General features: G+C 38.2%; 1 protein-coding gene and 1 long non-coding RNA gene across 5 annotated transcripts in view; one reads left to right on the top strand and one right to left on the bottom strand.

Annotated features, from left to right (window-relative positions):
* The window catches only part of NAALAD2 (N-acetylated alpha-linked acidic dipeptidase 2), a 70,139-nt gene extending 51,078 nt beyond the window's left edge, over window positions 1-19,061 (bottom strand). Inside the window, exons 1-5 of one of the 4 annotated variants that reach the window (XM_015081238.3) lie at window positions 18,821-19,061; window positions 15,988-16,123; window positions 11,580-11,710; window positions 10,725-10,833; window positions 785-971 (exon numbers count right to left, since the gene is read on the bottom strand). In XM_015081238.3, coding sequence (XP_014936724.2) covers window positions 785-971; window positions 10,725-10,833; window positions 11,580-11,710; window positions 15,988-16,123; window positions 18,821-18,932 — 675 coding nt within the window. In that variant the 5' untranslated portion in view covers window positions 18,933-19,061. Of the gene's footprint in view, window positions 1-784; window positions 972-10,724; window positions 10,834-11,579; window positions 11,904-15,987; window positions 16,124-18,820 lie in introns of those variants that run through there. The other 3 variants (XM_015081246.3, XR_008290539.1, XM_027040008.2) reach the window with 3 other exon arrangements.
* Window positions 19,062-23,031: 3,970 nt separating this feature from the next.
* The window catches only part of LOC113593795 (uncharacterized), a 39,970-nt gene continuing 37,770 nt past the window's right edge, over window positions 23,032-25,231 (top strand). The window contains exon 1 of the long non-coding RNA XR_003414135.2: window positions 23,032-23,171. This is a non-coding gene — a long non-coding RNA (uncharacterized LOC113593795). The remainder of the gene's footprint in view (window positions 23,172-25,231) is intronic.

Raw genomic sequence — 25,231 nt, 5'->3', positions numbered from 1 at the left:
CATTTTTCACCTGGACTATTAACTTAAGACTCCAATTTGAATTTCTTGCCTAGTCAAGGTCTAATCTGAAGACAGCCTAAACTATCTAAAAGATGCCTCTCTAGTCACATCCTTCCATTGCTTAGGACTTGCAAATGGTATTCACTGACTGAAGTTGAATGCTAAGCCTCTTACGACAATGTATAAGCCCTTTTATGACCTGTTCCCAAAACATTTATCCTGGTTTATCTCTTACAGTGGCCCACTTTGTACTTTACATTTTTGAAATACAGAAAAATTTTAAGTTCCTCAATAATACTAAGCTAGTATAGGTCTCCAAACCTTTGCCTTAATTTTCTCTTCTGCCTAGAATTCTTTTACTTTGATTTTTCATGTGGTTAACCCCTTCGGATCTTTCATAACTCACGTATCAGGGAGGTCTGCTTTCAGAAAGCCTTCTCTAAATCCGTGTCTGGCTAAGTGAACCTTTTCTGTGTAAAGAACCGAAACCATACTCTTCCTAACACTTACCGTATTAACTTAAAATGATGTGTTCCAACGTCTGCCATACCTTACTTAAAGCAAAGAGACCATGTTCCTAGACTTCATTCTGGCTTCAAGACTTAGCACTGTGCCTAACACACAGTAGACACTGAATAATTAGTTTGTAACCTATCAACTTTTCTAAGAAATATGAGTTCCACTGCACTATTAGCAAATTTCTATTTTTACTTGACCCTACATCCCAATTCACATAAACAAGTGGGGTCATAAAATGCAGCAAGTACCAGCAATTCCACATCACCTCAATTCCATGTTCATCCACGATTGATATATAGTTGGCATTTGTCTCATTAGGGTAGGATAGGAGAACATCATAATGAACCAACTCGGCTGAATCCAGTCCAAATTTCTTCCACTGGGTTTGGATTTTCTTGGCAAGAAGTAAATTTTGTTCTGTTCCTGCCAGATGAGGGAGCTTTGTAAAAGAACTACAATGAAAATAAAATACAAGTGGGTGTTAAATCTATATTCAGACAATGTGCTAAGGACTGTTCTAGAGGTATCACTCATCATTTACATACTAAATTATTTCTACATCAGAGATTTAAAAAAAAAACAGGTAGTGATACCAATTTCTAGGTATGCCAATAAAAACTATTTGTGTGTCACTATAATTTTCACATTATACTTCCCTGGAAAAGAACATATTCCATGGTAAATACATGTATGCAGCTATAGGAAGGCACCTTGGAAGGTCATGCCTCTACACCAGTGGTGCTTCTTCTTGCTGATCATCAGTAGAGGAGGACATTTTGGGGGAAGGGGAGTTCATAATATTTTCCAGAGACCAACTGGGCAGTCTAACATATACTTCTACTAGAGTCTTGTCATATTTATTCAGTTGTTTATTGATTTTATTGAAGTTAAAGTCCATGCATTTCTTTTTTTTTATATTGCCTACTGCTTAGTTCCTGCCTGTTATCCAGCAATAATACAATACAGGTTGTTGAAGTGAATTTGGGCAATGTTCTCTTCGTTCTGAGGGTAAATGGGTTGTAGCATTTAAGTAGCCTCATAAAAGTAGTTTTTATATCAGTTCACTTTACATGAGTGTAAACCATATTTTTAAAAGTTTCAGTAAAATAATAATGCTTTTGTAAATCGGCTTTTTAGTCAACCATACGACAACCAAACAACAACAAAAAATATAGGCAGTAAAGGAAAGTTGATATTTACAGAAAACTTACTATATGTCAGGCATGTGACCAGGTACTTTCACCTGAGTTACCTCATTGAATCTTCACAACCCTTCTTCCACTGTCCTCATTTTGCAAATGAGGAAGCTGAGAGGGCAAATAACTTGCTCACAATTTCATAGCCATTAAATGCTGGGGCTAAAATATGAAAATCATGGGACTCCTGGGTGGCTCAGTCAGTTAAGTGTCCAACTTTGGCTCAGTTCATGATCTCACGGTTTGTGGGCTCAAGCCCTGCGTCAGATTCTGTGGTGACAGTTCATAGACTAGAGCCTGCTTTGGATTCTGGGTCTTCCCCGCTCACTGCCCCTCCCCCACTCAAACACGTGTACTCTCTCTCAAAAATAAAAAACATTAAATAAATAAATATGAAAGTCATAGTTGTCTGACTTTGAGAAATAGTGATAATTTGAAATCATTCATATTATTTAACTACTTGAACTCCTTGTATGGCTCCCTGCACTCTCCATTATCACACTCAAACATGGCGTATTGGGTCCTTTTTCATCTGATTCACCCTTCTCCTTTCCATTTCCCATCCCTCTCCACCATGCAGCATTTGGTAGACTCATTTTCCTTCTGCAGTGACCACCTGTTCCGTTTGCACAAAATCTTCTCTCAGACATAAATACTGTCCCATCTACCTGAATCTCCCTCTGTCACCACTTCTTTTATTCCCCTTTCCCACTTGCAAACTACTCATCATCCATTAGGACTCCTCCAGCATCTTCTCCTCTGTGAAGCTTTCCCTTTATCATTAAATGAAAACTACAGGTTACAGACATTTAACATCTTACAATATGTTTTAAAAAGCATTATTGTGTTTATAGAAAGAAGCAATTTTATTTTTTTCTTTATTTGAAAGAAGTTATTTTATATGTATGAAAACAGTGAGGCTCAAGATATTTAATTTCTACTTTATATAATTTATTATTGTTTTATTTTCTACATTGAGCAGATAATATCATTATAACTAAGAACAAAATGTATTTCCTTAAATGAAGATGGAGGGTTGGCCATCAACTTCTGCTATCCATCTTTTAAAGAATTCACTGAAATGAAATACCAAAGTGTAAAAGTGAAACAAAACAAAAAGAGCAGCAGTGTGTAACATCCTTTAGTTTATTTTAAAAGTTCTCCTTATGGTCCCCAAGATGGGTACAGTTCCAGGCATAAAATATTTACACTGTAATGCTTAGGAGAAACAAGTACAAACAGGAATATCTATTTCCTCTTCTGTGTTTCTTTTAACAGAGGAAAACTTTTTGTAGAAGATCCAGCTAAACATTCTTTTCGTTTCATCATAATAGGGTATATACCTCTTAAACAAATCACTGCCAAAGGGAAGAGTTTTAATGATTGGATTATGGACCAATCAAGAGATTCCTGAGCTGGAAGGAAGTAACCCTTACTGAATACATGAAGGATGAGGAACACTCAACAGTCGTCAGTCAGACACTGTCAAGAAGAAAGTGGGTAGGGATAAATCAAACTGTTCTTATTACATTATTACTGCTAACCCAATCTTGATCACCTTTCCCTCCTAGGCTCCTTCACTGATCATAAACCCTGTACATCCATGATCAACAATTTTGTATCCTCAGCCCCTTCTCTGAATGTTTGCTTGACTTCCTTGCTGTAACTGGTTTCCTCAGAGGACCCTGCTCACCTGCAAGTTGTTTTATTTCACATGCCCCCACCTATCTCAGGGCTAGAAGATCTGCTACTAGTTTTTACTCTCCCTTGGCTCTTACAAATATTTTTCCTTTTTTTTCTTAACAAAAAAACACGACTATTATAGCTCATACCAAAAGTTACCACATACTACACCTTCTGGGTACTTGTCAAAATTGTCAAAACTTCTCATTCATTAGAGTGTTGAGTTCCTAATTCAATGCTTTTCACTCTATTTCTACTCTTGTCATCATTCTTCATGTGCAACTTCTGTATTCAGTTGGATGTAAAGGAAAGAAAAGCAAACTCCAAAAATATAATTATATAAACTATTTATACATAACTAATCACCTTATGCTATACTACACATTAAAGGAAAATAGAGATAAACAAATTTTAATGGTCAAAAATATTACTAAGTTTTGCTTCTGACATCTTTCTAGGTGACTTTTTTCAGCAACTTCATAATATGCTGCAGACAGAGTTCGATAGTATTAACATTATATCTCATCTTTTAACTTATACAATTTAAATACAAGTATTCTGTCTCAACTGATAAGACATTTTGCCTTTATATTGTACTGCAGGAAAAATAAAGACTGAGTCTCTCTTTAAACAATATGCATCCTAACTGCCTGATTCTTTTCCTTTATCTCTAAACAAGCACCTCAACAGACATTTTGAGTTTGCTTCATAATCTCTAATGCACCTCAATCATAAATCAGCTCAAATTTGACGACAATGTAGCTGTTTTCATTCCTCATTACTACAGCTCGCTCTAGTTTACCCAGAGATGAAGATGGAACTTCATGACCTCATTAAATCACAGAATTGATAAGGAGGACATAAACCACACTGCACACACTTTATTTGATTCTAGGGTTTAAGTGGAGTCTCAGAAGGGGAAAAGAGAATCTGCAGAAAACTTTAAGAAACAGTGAATAAAACCTTCCTAAATTAGTGAAAGACAGAAGTTAACAAAGCCAAGAATCTCAGAGAGCCATAAACAGAATAAATTTGAAGAAAACTAGGCACATGGTAAAACTGCTCAAAATTAAAGACAAAATGACATATGTTATATAATTTAAATGACTGTAAAGTTCTCATCAGATGCCAATACCAGACAAAAGACAATGAAAAACATTTAAAGTTATGAAAGAGGAATAAAACAAGGTCATGTTAGCAATCTATATTCAGGAAAAGTATGCTTCAAGAATTAAGATCAAATAAGGATTTTATACATAGAAAAAAATTACAGAATAGTTGTTATCACCAGAGTTCATATTACAGTAAATGCTTAAGAAAATTTCACAGACTACATAGAAATACCATAGCAAAACCAAAATTTTTCAGAAACAAATGAAGATCATTGGAAATTAAATACAAAATACTATTTTAACTCTTTTATCTTACAGAGAGAGCACAAGAGGAAGAGAGAATCTCAAGTAGGCTCTAAGCTCAGATCTCAGTGTAGAGCCCAAGGCAGAGCTTGATCCCATGACCCTAGGATCATGACCCCTGATGAAATCAAGAGTCCAATGATCAACTTCCTGAGCCACCCAGGCACCTCAGCTCTTAAATGAATTTCAATACATATAACATTCAAAGAAAAATTGATAATTGTTTTGTAAGGTTAATATTGCAGTGCACATATGCTACTTTTGACAGCTATAATATAAAGAATGATAGAGGAAAGGGTGAATGGAAATATAGAAATCTGAGTTTTTCATATTGTATGTTAAGCTGTACCAAAAATAACTAAGATTTGAGAGAAGTAGGGTGCTTGGGTGGCTCAGTTTGGTTGAACACCTCTTGATTTTGGCTCAGGTCATGATCCCAGAGTTGTGGGATTGAGCCTCAGGTTGGGATGTGCATGAAACCCACTCGCATGCTCTCTCTTTCCAATAAAAAAATAAAATAAAATAAAATAAATAATTGAGTGAAGAGTGATAGATGTATGATATAATCACTACAGCATCTACTAAAAAACCCAATGCAAGGATGGATAGCCAAAAGATAAATTGAGATGAAATAAAATTTTAACTACTCTTCCCACTACCAAAAATAGGTCAGAAAATGAGAAGTAAAGGAAAATAAACACAGCAAACAGAAAACAATAAATTAGTAGACCTAAGTTTTAACCATATCAATAGTTACATTATATGTTAATGGACTAAATACTGAAATTAAAGGGCAACAGATTACCAGAAGGAATATAATAGCAAGTTGCTACTATCTGCTGCCTACAGAGGACACACTTTAATTAAGATTATCAAAATGTATTAAACATCAAGTTGCAATCAAATGATCTCTGTTGAAGGTACATTTGAATTCTAAAGAAAATGATAGATTAAAAGTAGATAGAAGAAGATATACCATGTAAATTTAAGCATAAGAAGGTTGACAGAGTAATATTTATACCAAATAAAATAGACTTAAAAACAGTGATCACCAAAGATAAGAAAGGATATTTCATAAAGATAAAAGGGTAGTTCTGTCTTAAGAGCACAACAATCTTAAGGTATATATGTCTAATCAATGAAATTCATAATATATAAAGCAAAAATTTACATAATTAATGGGAAAAATATACATTTTCACATTCCTGGAGATTGTGACTCCCTTCTTGATATAACTTGATCCCCACCCTGCCAAAATCAGTAAAAAAGCAAAAGAATAACCCAGATAAAGAAAAATAATCATGATCATATAGGTTGATGCAGGAGAACAACCTTTTGACAGTAACAACATCCATTCATGATAAAACAAAAACAAGAACAAAACAAAACTCCTAGCAATCTTGGAATAGAGGGGAGTTTCCTTAACTTGATAAAGAGCATCTACAACAAATCTATAGACAATGTCACACTTCATTATGAAACTGAATGCTTTCCCCCTAAGACTAGAAACAAAAAGATGTTTGCTCTCACTCTTATTCTACATACTACTGGAATTCTAGTCAGCACAATAAGGACAAAACAAACAAAAATATACATGTAAAAAGTGTATGGTTTGGAATGGTAAAAATACAATTGTCCCTATTTAAAGATGGCATAATTGTCTACATAGAAAATCCCAATGAATCTACAAAAAACTTCCAAACACATGGGTTTCCACAGGCCACATGAGGCAAGGCCAACATAAAAATCAACAGTGTTTCAATATGTTAACAACAAATATGTGGAGACTGAAATTTAACACAAGATGAGTTAAAATTTCTCCGAAGAAAATGAAATCCTTGGATATAAATCTAACCATACAGATCTAGGATCTGCATCCAGAAAATTACAAAATGTTGGTAAAAGCAATCAAAAAAGACCTAAATAATTGGAGAGACTTGCTATGTTTATGGATTAGAAGATTGGACTTGGGAAAAATGTCAAAACCCCAAACTGGTCTACAAGATTAGTGCAATTACAATCAAAATCCCAGCAATGCCTTTGCAGACAGAAGTATGTTTATTCTATGTTTTCTATAAAAGGGAAAATGATACAGAATAGCTCAAACAATTGTTTGGAAAAACAAAGTGGGAAGAGTTATTGTACACATTGCGGAGGCTTATCATATAGCTTCAATGATCAAGACCATGTGGTACTAGCAGAAAGTAGACATACAGAGTAATAGAGAATAGAGAACCCAGAAATAGACTCACTCAAATAAGTCCAACTAATTTTTGACAAAGGTGCAAAGCAATTAAATGGAAGAATAGCCTTTCAACAAATGGTGCTAGAATTGGCCATCCATAGACACAAGAATACACCTCAGCCAAACCTTACATCTTATGTAAAAATTAACCCTACATGAATCACAAATTTAATGTAAAGTATAAAATTTGGGGGCAGGGGAAAGAGGATAAAAGGGATCTAGGGTTAGTCAAAGAGTTCTTAGGTATGAACCTAAATGCATCATCCATAACAGGAACAACTGATAAATTTGACCTCATTAATTAAAAACTTCTTATCTACAAATGACTCTGTTAAGACATGAAGAGACAAATAATAGAGTAAAATATCTGAATACCACAAAGCCAACAAAAGACTTTTATCTAGAAGATATAAAGAATTCTAGGGTTGCCTGGGTGGCTTAATCAGTTAAGCTCCGACTTCAGCTCAGGTCATGGCCTCATGGTTCATGGGTTCGAGCCCTGCATTGGGCTCTGTGCTGACAACTCGGAGCCTGGAGCCTGCTTCGGATTCTGTGTCTGCCTCTTTTTCTGCCCCTACCTTCCTTACACTCTCCCTCAAAAATAAAATAAATGTTAAAAAAATTTTTTTTTAATATAAATAAGTCTCAAAGCTCAACAGCAGAAAAACAAAAGAACAGCAGCAACAACAATAAAAAACCTATCCTAATAGAAAAAAATTCAGACATGAATAGACATTTCACTGAAGAGAGTATACAAATGATGAATAAACACGGGAAAAGTTATTCAATACCATTAACTCTTAGAGAACTGCAGATTAAAATCACAGTGAGGTATCACTATATACCTGTCAGAAGGGGTAAAATTTAAAATACTGATAATGTCAATGGAAAAGATAAAATGATACAGCCACCCTAAAGAGCAGTTAGGCAAATTCTTCTAAAACTAAAAATACATTTACCATACAACTTAGCAAGGGGATTTATGCAAGAGAAATGACAACCTATGATCATGTAAAACCTATACACAAATATTAATAGCAGCATTAATCATAATATCGAAACACTGAATGTAAAAAATCTCTCCGTGGGTGAAAAGTTAAACTGTAGAACATTCCTATGACAAATGCATAAAGAGACTGAAAGACTCGATATTTTAAAGATGCCGCTTCTCTTCTAAATTCATCTATTGAGTTGATGCAATTTTAATAATTTCAGCAGGGTTTTTTTTTTTTTTGTAGGAATTCAGAAGTTGATTCTAAAACTAACTTGGAAATACAAATGGCTTAAAATAGTCAAGGCAATTTTTAAAAAGAAAAATTTGTAGGATTAACTTTCAGACATATTATTAAGCTACACTAACCAGCACTGTGTAGTGTTGAGATATAGAGGTCAATAGAAGAAAATGTAAATCTAAAACCAAGCCTCACATATATATGGTCAAGTGATTTTGGACAAAGATGTCAAAGCAATTCAAGGCAGAAATAGAGATTTTTTTCTCAACAAATGTTGCAGGAATAACTGAATATTTGTATCTAAAAAATTGCCAACCCTTACATCATACCATACTCAAAAATTAACTTGAAGTAGACCATTGACCTAAGTATACAAGCTAAAATTATAAAACTTCTAAAAGAAAACATAGAAGAAAATTTTCACAACTTCTCATAGGCAAAGTTAGCACACAGAGTATGAAACAGAAAACCAAAAATTGGTCAGCTGAACTTTACCAATATTAAACTTTTCTGCCCTTCAAAACCTCCATGAACAAAAAAAGGCCAGCCATACAATAGAAGAAAATATTCACAGTACAGGTCTGACAAAGGAATTGTACCCAGAATACATAAAGAACTCCTACCACTCAATAATAAGAAAACAACTTAAAATAGGAAAATATGTGAGCAGAAACTTTATAAAAGATATGGAAATGTCTAATAAGCATAGGAGAGGATACTTTACATCACTAGTCATAAGAAAGATGCAAACTGAAACCATAATAAGGTACCACTACATATATATTAGCATAGTTAAAATTAAAATGACAATATTTGAGGCGCCTGGGTGGCTCAGTTGGTTGAGTGTCAGATTTCAGCTCAGATTACGATCACAGTTCTGGGTTTGAGCCCCATGTCAGGCTCTACGCTGACAGTTCAGAGCCTGGAGCCTTCTTCAAATTCTGTGTCTCCCTCTCTCTCTCCCCCTCCCCCACTCAGGCTGTGTCTCTCAAAAATAAATAAACATTAAAAAAGATTTTTTTAAAATAAGTAAAATGACAATCCTAAGTACTGACCAGGTTGTGGAAGAGCTGGTACACTCACACATAATGGGTAGGAATGTAAAACATTACAATTATTTTTGAAATCTATTTGGCATGTTCTTTAAAAGTTAAACATGTTTATCATCCAATACAGCCATTCTAAGGTAAATGAAAATGTATGTCCACACAGATACTTTTAAACTCATGTTTACAGCAGCTTTGTTCATAATAATCAAAACTACAGACAACCCAAGTGTCCAACAACTACACATTACAGTATATGAACACAATGGAATAATACTCGGCAGTAAAAAGCAATGAACGGATACATGCAACAACCTGGATGAATTCCAAAATTATTATGCTGAATGAAAGCAGGCACACACATAAGAGCGCATACTGTATGATTCCATTTACATAAAATTCTAGAAAATGCAAAGAAGCCATAGTGACATAAAACTGATCAGTGACTGGAGGGCACCTGGGTAGCTCAGTGGGTTAAGTGTTGAACCTGATTTCAGCTCAGGTCATGATCTCATGGTTTGGTGAGTTAGAGCCCCTCATAGGATTGGCGTTGTCTCTCTCTCTCTACCACTCCCCACTCATGCACTCTCTCTCTCTCTCACAGAATAAACTTTAAAAAAAAAAAATGATCTGTGATTGCCTAGGGCTAAAAGTGAAGATTGCATGATGTAAAAATTTCTGAATCTCGATTGAAGAAGTAGTATGTTGGGAATATTACACATCTGTCAATACTCTCAAATTTTAGGCTTTATAGGATGCAGTTCACTTTATGTAAATGATACTTCAATAAAGCTGGGTTTTGTTTTTATTTGTTTAATGACACATAAATGTCATGGTGACTGCCTTCAAGGAGTTCATTACCACTCCCCCAAATGTCACTCTTCTCCATGCTTAGAGGCTGGTGGATTTACACTGATCCTTTGCTCTCATTTTGTCCTATCCGTGTGACTTCTATTTGCAACGTGGAACAAACGTTTAATTTGTGGCAGACAGAATCTGCAACTTTTATCTCGCCTCCTTTAAATCTGAGTTTGTATAAGTCTTCCTGACAGAATGCGATGTTCGTTCAAACTGCTTATTAAGCATGAGGAAGAAATAACATTCAGCTGCAGTCTAAAGTTACATGAAGTTGAAACATCTCAGAATAAAGCAACCAGATACTTTTTCTGTAGATGAAGTTAGGGAAGAAAAACCCACTCCTGCAACATTCAAATACATCGTACGCTGAGTGGTTTAAAGGGACATTTTAAGCTACCATAAATTAATGTGATATCACGTAATTTCACACAAAGTTTACCTATGTGAATATAACCACTTGTAATAGACTTCCCACTCTGCAAAAAAAAAAGTTTTTAAACGCTCTGCAATAAACATCAAGACAAACTTACCGAAGAAATGATTTAATATTTTCAGCTTTCATCTCAGATACCAGGTTCCACCGCATACTTTGATGATAGCCCAGTGAAGTGCTTTCTTTGAAAGGCTTAATAAACCAGCCTGGGGTGGGGAGTGGGGAACAGAGGGGGAAATATATACATATATACATGTTACATACAGACATAATTGTTTTTAGCTTTTATGAACATTAGAAGCCAAAAAATAGTGCTTGCATAAGAAACAGTTCACGGCAGGCTTTACAAAAATGTTCATATTAAATTCAGAAATCCTTCAAATTCTGCTGTGCAATGTAATTTTGGGTGGGTTAAAACTAGTTTTATGTGAGAGAGAGATAACTTATTTTTCTACATGTTCTGCATCAAGGCGCAGGGCCTGTCTTTCTCATTCTCCTCGGGGTGGTCTAGTTTGTAGCACAGTGCCTGACACACAAGGAACATTCCACGAATATCTATTTAGTAAGTGAGGAAGGAAGGGCAGTTTTTGCAGTGCTGTCCACATTCCTTGCTAGTTTTGGCTTGTTAAGCGTGCTTGTAAATGAAACCATCTTTTCATCCCTGTGGATAGGTAGATAGTGACAACTCTGACCTGCTTTGCTAACAGCTCCTGGCAGTATCCTCAACTCGCTGTAAACTTTAATGAACGTGGGTTTCAGTCGCACTTTATTAGGAAGGTCAAAGTCATCCCACCGGGGTTCCAGCTGGGCTGAATTCCGTGGGGCTGGCCACAGCTCAGGGAGCCCCGCCAGGGCCTCCAGGCTTTCTGTGTCTCCTCCCCAGCATCAGAGCCAGAAGCGCCAGCCCCGCGCTGGGGACACGGGGCTCTGGGGACACGGGGCTCGTACTTACCCACCATAAATCCTGCCAGGAAAGATGCCAGCACCGCAGCCAAGCACATCCAAAGGTAGCGTCGGCCCCTGGACTTCGCCATGCCTCCCTGAGGACCGAGCTTAGGGGGCTGGCCAGAGCGGGCCTCTAGCCTGCAGACCAACAGAGAGCACCCGGGGAAGGTGGTGAGAGCCCGCCCACCCGCAGGCTTTCTGCAAAGCCTGGCCACTGCCTCCACCCTCCCAACCAGGCCCAAACAACTCGTTTCCCCTCTGGTCCTCAGGGGGCCTTCCCGGGGAAAGAGGAATTCCTGCGAGGGGAGGAGACAGAGCCTTCCCATTGGCAGGCAACTTCCATTCTGTTGATCCTGTAAAAACCGGGACAGTCTGCTCTGGGGGGATGGGGAGGGGGTGGCTGCCGGGGAAAACATCTCTAATTGTTTCCTAAATAACTCAACTGTCAACCTTGAAAATAAAACAGTTAATCTGCCAACAAAAATGAGTCAAGAATAGCAGAAAATTACAATTCCAAACATGCCTTGCTACAGCAAAACCATAGGCAAGGTAGGAGAACCAAGGAGATTAATGCTCTTTTATGGAGGGGTGGGGGCACTTGGGAGGGCTGCTTTAAACAAGTCCATTGGAGTACAAAGTTTACTTTGTAGGAGTTTAAAGTTTACTGGCTTTTCATTGGCTGAGTTATGACGGTCTCTCATTGGCTAAGCGGTTGCTGGGGGAGGAGAAAACCTTCCTTCCTTCCTTGTGCTGGGGTATATCCCCTTGCAAGGTTCATCTCTTCTGGCTCTTCTGGTCTGCATCTGCAATTGGTGATGAGTGGCAGAGTGTGAGAGCTTCCCTCTTCTGGCCTCTTCACTCCATTTTAGTTAAATTTACCTTTATTAATTTTTACATTTCTTCTCTTTGACCAATATCTCTCCTCAAAAGCATCACTGAGCAAGAGTCAGGTTTTCCATATTTAGTGGTTTTGTCCCTTGGGTCCAGGAAGGACTTTTCCTGGTTGTCATGTCCCATGTGCGAGGGAAAGTACAACATACCAGTCGGAAGCCACTAAAGACCACATGGTAACAGAAAAGACTTGGAGGCAGAATTCTCAGGCACTTCCCCGCTCAAGTCCATATCTTCTCAAAGTCATAAGCATTGGAAATCATCTCTGAAGCACTGAGCTAGCATCGTATTTTTCAAAACACCGTTTATGCAAAAGTTTGACGGGGAACAAAACGCAACACTTAAAATAACTATACAAAGCAAAAGTAGTAACGTGACAATTCCAAACTGTAGGATTGCCCTCAACCAAGACTCTAGGTCAGAAAGTAGCCAACGAAAAGCTTTATTGGCTCTTATTCCAATTTAGGGGAGCAAGGTTCCGCCTTAGGAAGGCAGAACTGAAGTCATGTATGTTTCCTGGAAGTCCCCCACTTAAAACAACCACGAAATCAGATTAGTGGATACAGCAAGAGCACACTGAAAGAGTTAACTGAGTGCGTTTTGGAAGATACAGTACAGGCGTAAATATGAAGCAGTAGCTGATGAACTTGTTGCAAAACTTCAAAGATGTTTTAAAACGAACCGTTAGGAAGCAAATATGTTATCGATAATACAGATGTAAAGTTGTACATTCAGAAACCACGAATCTGGGTTAGAATCAGGAGTCAGTAGTTCAAGATAAAAGACTTTTGTGAATTCTGAACCTTAACCCTTCAGAGAAAGCTCACGGGATCGTGATAAGATTGTTTCCAAAAGGCCATAAACAAAAGAACAGGTTTCCTCCTTTTGCAAGAATTTGTGAAATGCAGACAGAGCATTTTCTTTCCACAAGAGATCGAGCAGCAGCGAACAGCGAGAAAAAGGGCTACAGGCCTGGCCTGGACATTTTGGGAAAGCTGTCTCGTTAGATGTTGTCTGTTTCGATTCAAATCTTTACTTTCATGTCACCACCAGCTGGTGTGCAGTTCCAGTCAGGGTTTGATGCTTTCTTTGCATGGGTCATGTGAATCCAAGAATCTATTCCCTGGAGTTTAATGGCTCAAGGGTTGGTTAGCAGTTTCTGATAAGGGCTTTTCCAGTGAGGCCTTTCTGGAGGGGTCTATTCCAATAGATGAAATCTCCAGGTTGCAGAATATTTGAGGTCTCCCAGGAGTACATGGTGACAAGATTGCTCTACCAAAGCATGGCTATTTTTAATAGAAGCAACTAGGCCTTTACAATATTAAAGTAGATCTCCTTTTATCAACTGTGAGTCAGAGGAGGCAAGGGCCAAGTACATAGGACATCCTGTGACCATCTCATCACTGTGCTACAAAGGATGAGGGTCTCTGAGTCCCAAAGGGGGTGGATCTGAGATTTAGAGGACCAACAGCAATGCTTTGGAGGTATTTGGAGGGTCTGTACAAATTTTGCCAACTAGTGCTGTTAGTGCATTTGACTAACCCTGAGGACTGAAGATGGCATTCACAATGGAAGTTGTAAAACTGTCCAACAGACTTGTTGAAGCACCTGACTGGTAAAATGACTTCCCCAATCACTATGAAGGTTAAGAGGGGTTCCCCAAGGAGGGATAATCTTTTCTAACAGACTTTTAGCCACAGAATAAGCATTGGACTATCTACAAGGGAAAAGTTTTGGTCCAATGAGAAAATAAACCATAATTACAACACATTTATATCCATGAGACAGGGATGCTGCATGAAACCCATTTGTGTGAATAGGTTTTTTTTTTTTTTTTTTGGATTATACTTTGGACAGGTGAGACAAGCAAGGTAGGTACTTTTTGCAGCCTTTTTAATATTTCCCCACCCACATTCCCAAACACTGTTAGTTTGTCAGTAGACCAATCGTTTAATGCATGTACAATGGTAAGTAGTGGGAATTCTAGGACTTGTGGCAAGGCAGGATTGTTAGATCTAAACCAGAGTTATCTTTGTTTGTATATTAAACCAACAATTATTAGATTTCTAATATTTTTCCCTCTCTGAGGCCAATTGTTGGATTGCTCTTGTCAATATTTCCAAATCATCATTTGAGAGAACATCTCTTTCAACAATGAGAGAGCTTTGGGTCTTGGTTTCCTTGAGATCAGTGTTTTGGTGGGAATATCAGTGAGGCAGTTTCCTTTGGACTCTAGGGGTCCAGTCTGGAAGGCCCAGGAAGCTTAATAATAGCCAGAGTTGCCTGAAAAAGTATAGTACCTAATAAATTTTGAAAGTGGGAGCCATTTTTTATTTTATTCCCATTGTTGGTGAGGAAACTTCATTGTTTCCATAACATTCCAAAGTCATGAGATACTCCAAAGGCACACCAACTCTCGGTATAAATGTGGTTTTACCCTTGGCTAAGGGTAAATGCATATAACTCAAACTATTAGGCCAAAATAGCCAAAGGGAAAGGAGCTGACTCAATGACTTCCAAAGGAGTTGCAATAGCATACCCAACACAATATTTATCATTTTAATACTTTAAATTGAACCATTAGTAGGGGCATCTGGGTGGCTCAGTCAGTTAAGCGTCGACTTTGGCTCAGGTCATGATCTCACAGGTTGTGAGTTTGAGCCCCGTGTCAGGCTCTGTGCTGACAGCTCAGAGCCTGGAGCCTGCTTCGGATTCTGTGTCTCCCTCTCTCTCTGCACCTCCCCCACTTGTGCTCTGTCTCTCTCGCTCAAAAATAAATTAAAAATGTAAAAAAAAAATTAAAAAGGAAAAGAACCATTAGTAATCCATGAAAAATCTGCACAGGTTAGAGGAGTTTCCTATAAATTGTCACAGGAAGTCAAAAGGTGATCTATCAGCATTAAGCGGTCACGTGGGATTTCCTCCATGATGAAGAGAAGAATAGCAGGACTAAAGGTATTGTAGGAGAAGGTCATATAAAGGAGCAGTTAGCAGGATGATGACCCAGAAGGGAAGTAACTGAAGTGTTGAGGGTGATGAGAATTCAGAAGAGCTTCTGCTACATGGAACACAGGATGGTTAGAGGATCCTGTGATTATTTCTCCCAAGGCCTTAAAACAGAAGAGCAGTAGCAGGAATGACTCTAAGGCAAGGGGGTTATCCCCATGCTACAGGGTCCAACTGTTGATTGTAATGCCCCATTGGTTGATAGTGCTCCCCGTATTTTGGGGTGAGTATTCCAAGGGCATGGCTTTCCCCCTCACATACGAAGAGGGAAAAAAGAAGTTGATAATTAGAATGTCTGAGGACAGGGGACTTAATTAGGCTTTTCTTTAATGTCCCAAAAGCTATGTCATCGTGATCATTCCAAATAATAGGGTCATTTTCAAATAAAATATATGGAGGTTGAGCCCCAAGAGAGAAGTTTGGAATCCAATTTCAATAGTAGACAGCCAGTCCAAGAAAACTTCATAAATAGCACTTAGTTTTAGGTTTTGGGAAGTTCAGGATGCCATGAAGCCTACCTGGATCCAAATGTAGTCCTTGTTCTGAGATCAGGTACCCTAAGTATCGAACCTGAGTTTGAGCAAACTGCATTTTTTCTTTGGAGACTTTGTGCCCCTTTGAAGCCAAAAGTTTTAACAGATGGATGCTGTCTTCCTGTGAAGAGGTGTGAGAAGGGGAGCAGAGAAGCAAATCACCTATGTATCATAACAAATAGAACCTGCAGAAAACTTCATCATCCAAATCAGCCTTTAAGGTTTGTGAAAAGAAAAGACTCTCACCCTGGGGCATTACTGTCCAGATGTATTTCCAGTCTTCCCAAGTGAAAGCAAAGAGATACTGGCTATCATTATTAACAGGAATACTAAAAAATGCTGTGCAATTATAGTGAAAAAATTGCTTTCGGTAGGAATGTGTGTCAGGAATAACAACATGCCAAGGGACAACAACGTTATTTATTGTTCAGAGGTCCTGGACAAATCTCCATCCTCTACCGCTGCATTCTCTCACAGGTTAAATAGGGGTATTATAGGGACTAGGGCAGGGGAAATGGGGCCCTGAGCCTTGCAATCTTATATTATGGAGCTAATGCCTTAGAAGGACTTCTTTATTTGTAGGTTAATTTATTAAAATTGATTAATAAATCTTTATTAATTCTGAGAAGTTTTGAGGGATCCACCTGAGTCTTGATGGGAAGTACACTGGACTCCACCATTGTCATTTAGACATTTTGCCCATAAGAGGATGGTAGCTGATCCAAGAATAAATGATCATGGTCTCCAGACTCAGCTATAGTGACATCAGAGACAGAGCAAATAAAAGATATCAAAGAGTCATTTAATTTCCCTGGTTGCTTATTTAGATTACTACTGTCAAATTCTAGATTTCCTCTTTTTGGGTGAAAGAAATTCCAGCATGATTATTTTCTAAGAAATCTTGGTCCAATAAATGTGTGGAGGAACTAAGGAGAAGAGTGTGCATGTCACAAAGGCCTAGATAGAAGGAGAGACAGACAGAAAGGAACCTGTTGGCATTTATTAAAGACCCCCACTATCTGAACTGTTCTCGTACTCTGAGATGGGGCTGATTTAAAGCAGTGGGGGTAAGCACTGGGAGTGTTGTTCTGGTGTCAATAAGGACAAAGAGAGAGTCATTCCCAAACTGGAGAGTGGTTTCTCTAAGCCAATTAGGAAGGAATACTGAGAAGAGCCCCTGTAGTTCCTCAGTGCCATTACTGGGAATGAAGAGGACATTGGAAAGACTGGCTAGGGGGCTGATGGCACCTGGAATGCTTAAATGTGTAACAATCCTTTTGTCCAATGTCCTGGCCCTTTGCAAAGCTGCCAGAAACTAGGAGGTTTTTGGTTCTGTAGAGGAGCCTTTGATTTCCAGAACTGAAAATTGGAACTGTAGCCATCTTTCTTTTAGGTGACTTATGTGGGATATGAACAAGCTAGTTTGCCAAATTGCCTAAATCTGGAGTGGACACAGTTCCCCATTCCATCAAGTTTCTTTTAACTAAAAGGGAAAGATCCCCTTTCAGTGCATTAATAAAATTAAAAGCTACCCACGTGGATTCAACATCAAAACAAAGACCAAAACTTCCTTTACAGACATTTTGGAGTGGACTGTAATAGACATAAACAGTTTCACCAGGTTTTTGTGTACAAACCTGAATTTTGTTCTCATCAACAGGTTTATGAAAAGCTACTGTAATTGTTTGGTGGAGATTTCCAGTGAGAGTTCAAGTATTTTGCCAAAAGTTAGGGGTTTATTTTTCTACATCCCTTTCAAGATGTCCCCATTGAGTGAGTTTTATCCAATATTTGGCCTGGCCCTCACCAACGGGCATGTGGCCTCACCAACAGGCAGGTGGACTGATATAAATCTGAGAAACCAGGTTGCACATTTGAATAACTATGCTACATTCTTCAGCAAACCTAAAGGGGTCCTCAGTCACTTTAGGAAACTACAGCTTAAAATTCAGGTCTTCATAAGAAACTTGGGGTTCATTCAGATCCTCAGAAAACTTAACTTTATAGGGGCTGATTTTAATACATTCAGAAGAGGAAGAACTGAGAAAGGATTCAAAGGAAAAAGGAACTTAAGCAAAAGGATTAGTAGAGAGAGGGGACATATACAGGAGGAAAGGCTGGCACAAAGGAATAGAGAAAAGTGGTACTGAAGGAAGGCCCTGTGCACAGGTGTCTGGGTACAAATGAGGGGGAGGGGGAAAATAGTCCTCAGAAGCCATTTTGATTCCTTTCAACTGTTTGTTTCAGTTAACTTAGAAATAGTATTTCACAAAGAAGCAGAATTAGAATTCTAAAAAACATTTGGAAGCCTCAAGGTACCAATGAAATAGGCACCCCAGTTTTTGTTGTTTTTCTTTTAGCTGTGACTTTCTAACTGGGGAAATCAGAAGTTCCTCATAATGGCCATTAAAGTTCTAAATTGCTTTTGATTAAGTTGGCCCATTTAGTTAGACATGCACATGAGGAGGGACCACAGTTTTTAAACATAAAACCATCTGGGGTTCGAGAAGGAAGGGACCCTTCAAAGCATTTTGATGACTAGAATTCCATTTTTTTTTTTTTAAAGAAGTGTTCTCTAAAGCAAAAAGCAAAGTTCCTAAATGGCACAGTTCCAATAGGAACACCCTGGTTCCAAAAAGGAGTCTCACCAAAGATCAGCAGAGTTCCAAAAGGCACAGCCTGGTTCCAAAGAGGAGGCATACCAAAAGCTGAACAAGTACTCTCAGAAAGACCCAGACCAAAGTAGATCCCAAATGAAGCCTGTAGAGATCACTATAAACACAAAGAAAGCAGAGACCAAATCCAGGAGAAAACTTACCCTCAAACTCCAGGGTCGGCAAGAAAGCAGTGAGCTCAACTGGCTCTTTGGGGTCTAGCACCTGTTTGCTCACTAGCCTTGGAGTTATTGGGGGGTCTTCTTGAGATCCCATATCTGCTCACCAAGGAATGTTAATCTTAAAAGTTAAACTGTCACTTATTTCACTAACAAATATGGGTTATTTCGGGAGTTGTAGAGAGTTCCAGTTCAGGACATGCAAGCTCCCAGAGAACAAAGAAGAATGTTCTTTTCTGGGGGCGGGCAAAGGGGGAGGGAGAATGATTGCTGTTATAATCAAACAGTCTGTTGGAGTAAACTGAGAGTCTGAAGTATAGTGGCTTTTCATTGGCTGGATTGTGACAGTATTTCATTGGCTGGGCTCTTGGGGAGGGGGATGACCTTTCTCCCTTCTGCTGGGTCAAGTAATAGGATTAGAAAGGTAAGTCTACCCCTGTTAGGGTCTGCAATTGGTGATGAGTAGTACAGCATGAAAGCTCCCTCTTCTGTTCTTCCCACTCTATTTTCATGAGCTTTCTCTTTGTTAATTTTCACACTACTTTCTTTCTTGTGTCTTTGCCACCTCCATTCAATTGCTGAATTTCAGCAGTAGCAAAGTGCAAATAAGTACTGCTTTTCCTTCCCTGTTTATCATTCTGCTGCCAGATTCTGTCCTAAGTTCTAACTGGATACACTTGGGAAACATTTCTGATCCAGGCTGCTCCACTATAACCCATTAGTTCCTTAACCCACGCATCAATATCAAAACTAATCAGATTGAGTTCTTTTGTCCTCTGTACCTAAGCAAGGCTCCAAATTTCCATAATTCTCAGTTTCTTTTACTGTCCTGGGGTTTTTTCCCTACCTTATTAAAATATTGTAGGTTCAAATGAATAAGATTAACCACTGTAAGTGCCTTGCACCATAATGAACAAGAGGTTCTCAACAAATGGCATCTTCCCTGCCCTCCCCTTCATATCAGTTACGCAGCATTTCTCTTTAGAAGTGTTTAGAAGGTTTGAAAAATAGGACTCCTGCATCCATCCATTTCATCCTAAAGGAAAATCTTTAGCAATTCATGACTGAATTGCTTGTATCCAACCAAAAACAGTTTTGCAGCCAAACCAAACATGCCTACTGAGTAAATAATGGAGACAGTACATCTACAGTTATACTTCCAATCTTCATTGCACTGTTTGATTCCTTGATGATCATAGTTAAGACACCTCTCTTTGGTCCTAACAGGTTGCCAAAAGAGTCTAAATTCATTTTTATTGCATTGTAATTGATGATAGATATACTGGATAGACTTTTCCCTTGGAACTTTCGTAGAATCTCTGAGAGTTAACTTTGAACCAAATATCTTTAGTCAACTAATTGATTTCAAAATATTTGTAACTCAACAACAACAACAAAAACACCTCACAAATGATTTGATTAAAAAATGGACAGAGGACCTGAATATTTTTTCTATAGCCAACATACAGATGGCCAACAGACACGTGAAAAAATGCTGAACATCACTTTCATCAGCGAAATGCAAACCACAACCATATGAGATATTACCTCACACTTGTCAGAATGGCCAAAGTAAAAAACACAAGACATAACAAGTGTTGGCAAAGGTGTGGAGAAAGGGAAACCCTTGTTCACTGTTGGTGGGAATATAGGGGAATATAGTGGTGCAGCCACTATGAAAAACAGTATGGAGGTTTCCCAAAAAATTAAAAATAGAAATACCATATGATCCAATAATTTCAATGCTAGGTATTTGCCCAAAGAAAACTCAAACACTAATTTGAAAAAATACGTGAACCCCTAGGTTTACTGTAGCATTATTCACAATAGCTAAGATAAGCAAGCAATCCAAGTGTCCACCCATAGATGAATGGATAAAGATGTGGTATAAATATATCATGACCGATTACTCGACCACAAAAAGAATTTGTCATTTGTGGGGCACCTGGGTGGCTCAGTCGGTTAAACGTCTGACTTTGGCTCAGGTCATAATCTCACAGGTCTTGTGGGTTCTAGCCCTGCATTGGGCATTGTCCTGACATCCCAGAGCCTGGACCCTGCTTCGGATTCTGTGTCTCCCCCACCCCTCTCTCTCTCTGCCCCTCCCGCGCTCATGCTTTGTTTCTCTCTCAAAAAAATTAAAAAATAAATAAATAAATAAACATTTAAAAAGTTTAAAAACAAAGAATTTGTCATTTGTGATAACATGGACATATCTAGAGGGTATTATGCTAAGTGAAATAAGTCAGGGAAAGACAAATACCATGTGATTTCACTTCTATGTGGAATCTAAAAAAACAAAACGATTCTTAAATACAGAGAACTGATGGTTGCCAGCGGGAAGGTAGGTAGGTGGATGGGCAAAATAGGTGAAGGAAAGTAACAGGTACAAACTTCCAGTTGTAAGTCAGGGAAATGAGAAGCACAGCACAGGGAATATGATCAATATTTTAATAACACTGCATGGTAACAGATAGAGACTGCACTTACCATGGTGAGCACTGAGTACTGTATAGAGTCTTTGAATATAGATGTTGTTCATCTGCAACTAATATAACACTGTATGTCAACTATATTTCAATAAAAAAGATTTTTAGACTACTTCTATATTGCTAAAAAGCCCTACCATGATAAAGCCAGGCTCTTCCAGCCATTTGACATACCTTAATGGATGCCTCCAGCTTTTCTATTTTAGAGGTAAACACCTGCAAAAAGATATTTTCATAACAAGTTCCCCCACCACGGCAGCAGCGTATATGGCTAACTAGAATGAAGTTCTTCAAACAGAAGCAATAGACAATGAAGTAGCTGTACTCCTCATAATTTAAGAAACATTTTCCTAGAACATCTATAATTATTTTCATCACTAAAAAGTATTGGAATTTTAGTAAATATCCAGTCTCTGTTTTAACAGTGGGGTGACAAAGGTCTTCTCTAGGTCACAAACAATATCAAACATTTTATGTGTCAGTATACACAAATATATGCTACGCATATACCTTTCAAGGACTTACATAATTTATCTCATCCATGGTACCATTTGCTATTGACTACATCATTCTCATCTCTTTGTTGGAAAAGAGAAGGTAGAAACTAATGACTATAAGGACTTATTTGAGAAATTTGTTTTTGTACTCCTACCTCAACTTTTATTGCTAATTAAAATTTGACTACTAGAAGAAATCAGTGTATTCACCAGCACAATTTCCCAATGTGATTAATCTTCCCAAATTAAAATTATTTATTCAACCAGTATTTGACAGGTTATAGCATCCCAGACATTATGAAAAATTGAGGATATGATCCTGGCCTTTAGAAAGCCTAGGATACAAGGAGAAGGCAAATATTGAATATGTAATTAAATGTGAACAGTTCTAAGAAGAAGCAGTATTACCTTAACTCTGAACGTCTCCGCTGCCTCAATGGGTGGGATCTGCCATCTTTATCTTGCCAATCCATTGTATAAAAGTCTGGTTAGCTGGGTTAGCAAGTCTTTGGCCTTTTGTTGATACAAATACAAATTCATTGTTAAGTTGCTCTTATGTAATCTTTTCTCCCCTCCCTTGTCTCACATCCTAAAAGAGCTGATCTTATAACTTCAAACCTCAAATCCTGTCAAACGAGTCACAGAGAGATTTGAAAACAAAGTGTGACATGTACTAATAAGGTGGTACGTGTAGAGTCATTAACATACCAGTAATTAAAATTTGATAGAGAAGGAACAACATTTAGCTTTGTCACACATTTCATGTTTTGTATGATGATGTTGTCTTATGTTTCATATGAGAGGGATCACCTAGATGCTAACTATACAGATATGGACTTTATGCCATTAATGATGTCTCATGGTGACAGGATATCTGGTCATCCAGACAACAAGGTTCACTTTCCAAAAAAAAAAAATAAATAAAAGAATGGTTGATATCATGATGGCTGAGATTTGTGACAAGAGATACATCCTAGTTGAGGATTTTCAAACTCCTGGTAGAAAAACCACCAAAAATCAGTTTCAAACTTAAAATAAGGTGTTAGAATATCAGTACATTATATAGTATACCATAACCTATAAAGCAAGTGAGAAGTGAGAAGTAGTACAGATAGTGAGAAAAGGGTACAAGACTAATAAAAGAGGGAAGACATTTGAAAAGAAAAGCAGAAAACCATGATTGGATGACTTTCTTCTGATGTCACAATTACTCAACAGTAAATGTAGAAATTAGAAATGGCCCATCAAGTTAAAGTGTAAAACAGAGACAGGGCCCCTACGCATGCCTTCTCATCAACACAGGATGTGTGTAACCATGATGCTAACATTCCAGACAGAGGTTTGGCAATGGTAAGTATATCATTTGGCCTTTAAAGCAAATTTTCCCGCTCAGTATTTCTTTCCCTGTATCATTAACATGTGCCTTCAGCCCATTTTCCATGACAGCTTTTACCTAATAGTGCTAAGATCTTCCAACACACTTGCATCATCCAGCCTCATTTATAGCCTCTATCCTTGTGTGCCTTCAGTATCATTTAATTATGAATAAATCTCTCTAGATTTTTTATCTTCCTTCCAGCCCTTTCTCTATTCTATCCTACCTGACACCTGTTTTCAGTGGATGATACCAATTTCCTCAAACAAGATAGTTTTCCACTTCATGGGGAAGTGGAAATGGGTCCCATGAAGACTCACGGGGTCAGAGAGGAAGGATGCACCTTTGTTCGGCACCATTATTCCACTGTGTCTTTTTTGAATTTGCTACCCTCTGATTACATCATTTGCTTCCCATTCTCATCCTTGGCCCCAGTTGAACACCAATGAGTTCTCTCACCTTTGGCAGTGGTTTTAATGGTTTCCTTGTAGATTCTGGGTGAACCTCTGGGCCTTCACTCTTTATTTTCTTTCACACTTGTATCCAATCCACCCGTAAGTTCTGCTGGCTCAGCAGTTAAAATATAGCTTAAATCCAGCTGCTTCACCAGTATTCTAATCTTAGCCACAATCATCTCTCATCCAGACTTCTGCATCAGCCCCCTAAGTGGTCTCCGCCTCCACTATTACTCCTGTTTAGACCATCTCTGACTTAGCGGAGTTTTCTTCCTAAACTAGCAATCAGATGGCGTTATTATCCTTCAAAGTTTTCTCATTAAACTTAAAAACAAAATTCAGACTCAGAGGGGCAACCAAACCCACTTGATCTAGCTTTTAAATCTCCCCTCCCTTCAAAGTAAGACAACACTAAGGAAATACATCCAAACCAAATTCATAGAAACCAGGAAACCACCGCATCAGCAGAGATCACCAGCATCACAAAGAACCAGACAATCCCAAAGGGAGGCCTGGGGTACTATGGCTCTCCTAGTGATGGTGTAGCATGTCCATATGCCTACAAATGAAGAAGGCTTGGTAAACAGAAAATGGCCAAGAAAGTTCCTGGCCTTCTTCCAGTGTCGTCCAAAGGGTCCCTAACAAGGTAAAACAGCAAGAAAAGGGTATTCAACAATTTTAGAAGTGGATGCAGTTATTGGAAAAACTAACATTTTTTGTTTTCATTCCATTGTAATTAAGTGATAACTCTTCTTGAGCACCCAAACTGACTGAGGACAATACAATTCATCACAATGACAAAATAATCACTATTCTGCAAACCCTAGCCATAATGAAGCTGAATCCTACAGTTTCTTAACTGCATTACTGGTATTTGGGACTCAGTGCTTAATCTCTGCTAAATCTCAGACCAACCCGAGAAAGTCATCCAGACATTTGCCAGGCTTTTCACTACTACTGGCTTTCATGTAGAATGCCTTATTAGACCCAGACAAGCAAGGCTATTCAGGAGTAAGTGAAAGAGGTTTTCAGATAATTGAGTGGCAAAGTTATTATAGACTTTGGCTCACACATAGAAAGAGGGTGAAAAAGTAAAGTCAAATGGGGGAGAAGAGACAAAGGGTAAAAGAACCATGGTGTGGTTCAAAAGGATGTGAAATAACTGCTTCCGTGAGTGCTCTCTGGCTCTCACAAAGACCCAAATTTTAACAACTTATCTATCCTAACTATTAAGGAGGGGCACCTGGGTGGCTCAGATCATCATCACATTGTTTGTGAGTTCCAGCCCCACCTTAGGCTCTGTGCTGACAGCTCAGAGCCTGGAGGCTGCTTCGGATCCTGTGTCTCCTTTCTCTGCCCTTCCCCCCGCCCACACTCTGTCTCTCTCTTTCAAAAAATAAGTAAACATTAAAAAACATAATAAAACACAGGTCATCCTAACACAACAACACTAAATTTGTTAACCAATATAGACATTCTATTTACTTTTCCTTAAAGCCTCTTTTCCTAAATAAGAATGGTATTAGAATACTTTATAAAAGTTACTTTACACTGGAACAAAATGTAGCTTACATCTTGCA

Source organism: Acinonyx jubatus, chromosome D1, assembly GCF_027475565.1.
Source record: "Acinonyx jubatus isolate Ajub_Pintada_27869175 chromosome D1, VMU_Ajub_asm_v1.0, whole genome shotgun sequence".
NCBI classification, from domain to species: domain Eukaryota; kingdom Metazoa; phylum Chordata; class Mammalia; order Carnivora; family Felidae; genus Acinonyx; species Acinonyx jubatus.
The sequence above is the reverse complement of the archived record's forward strand: the minus strand, read 5'-3'. Positions and strand labels throughout refer to the sequence as shown.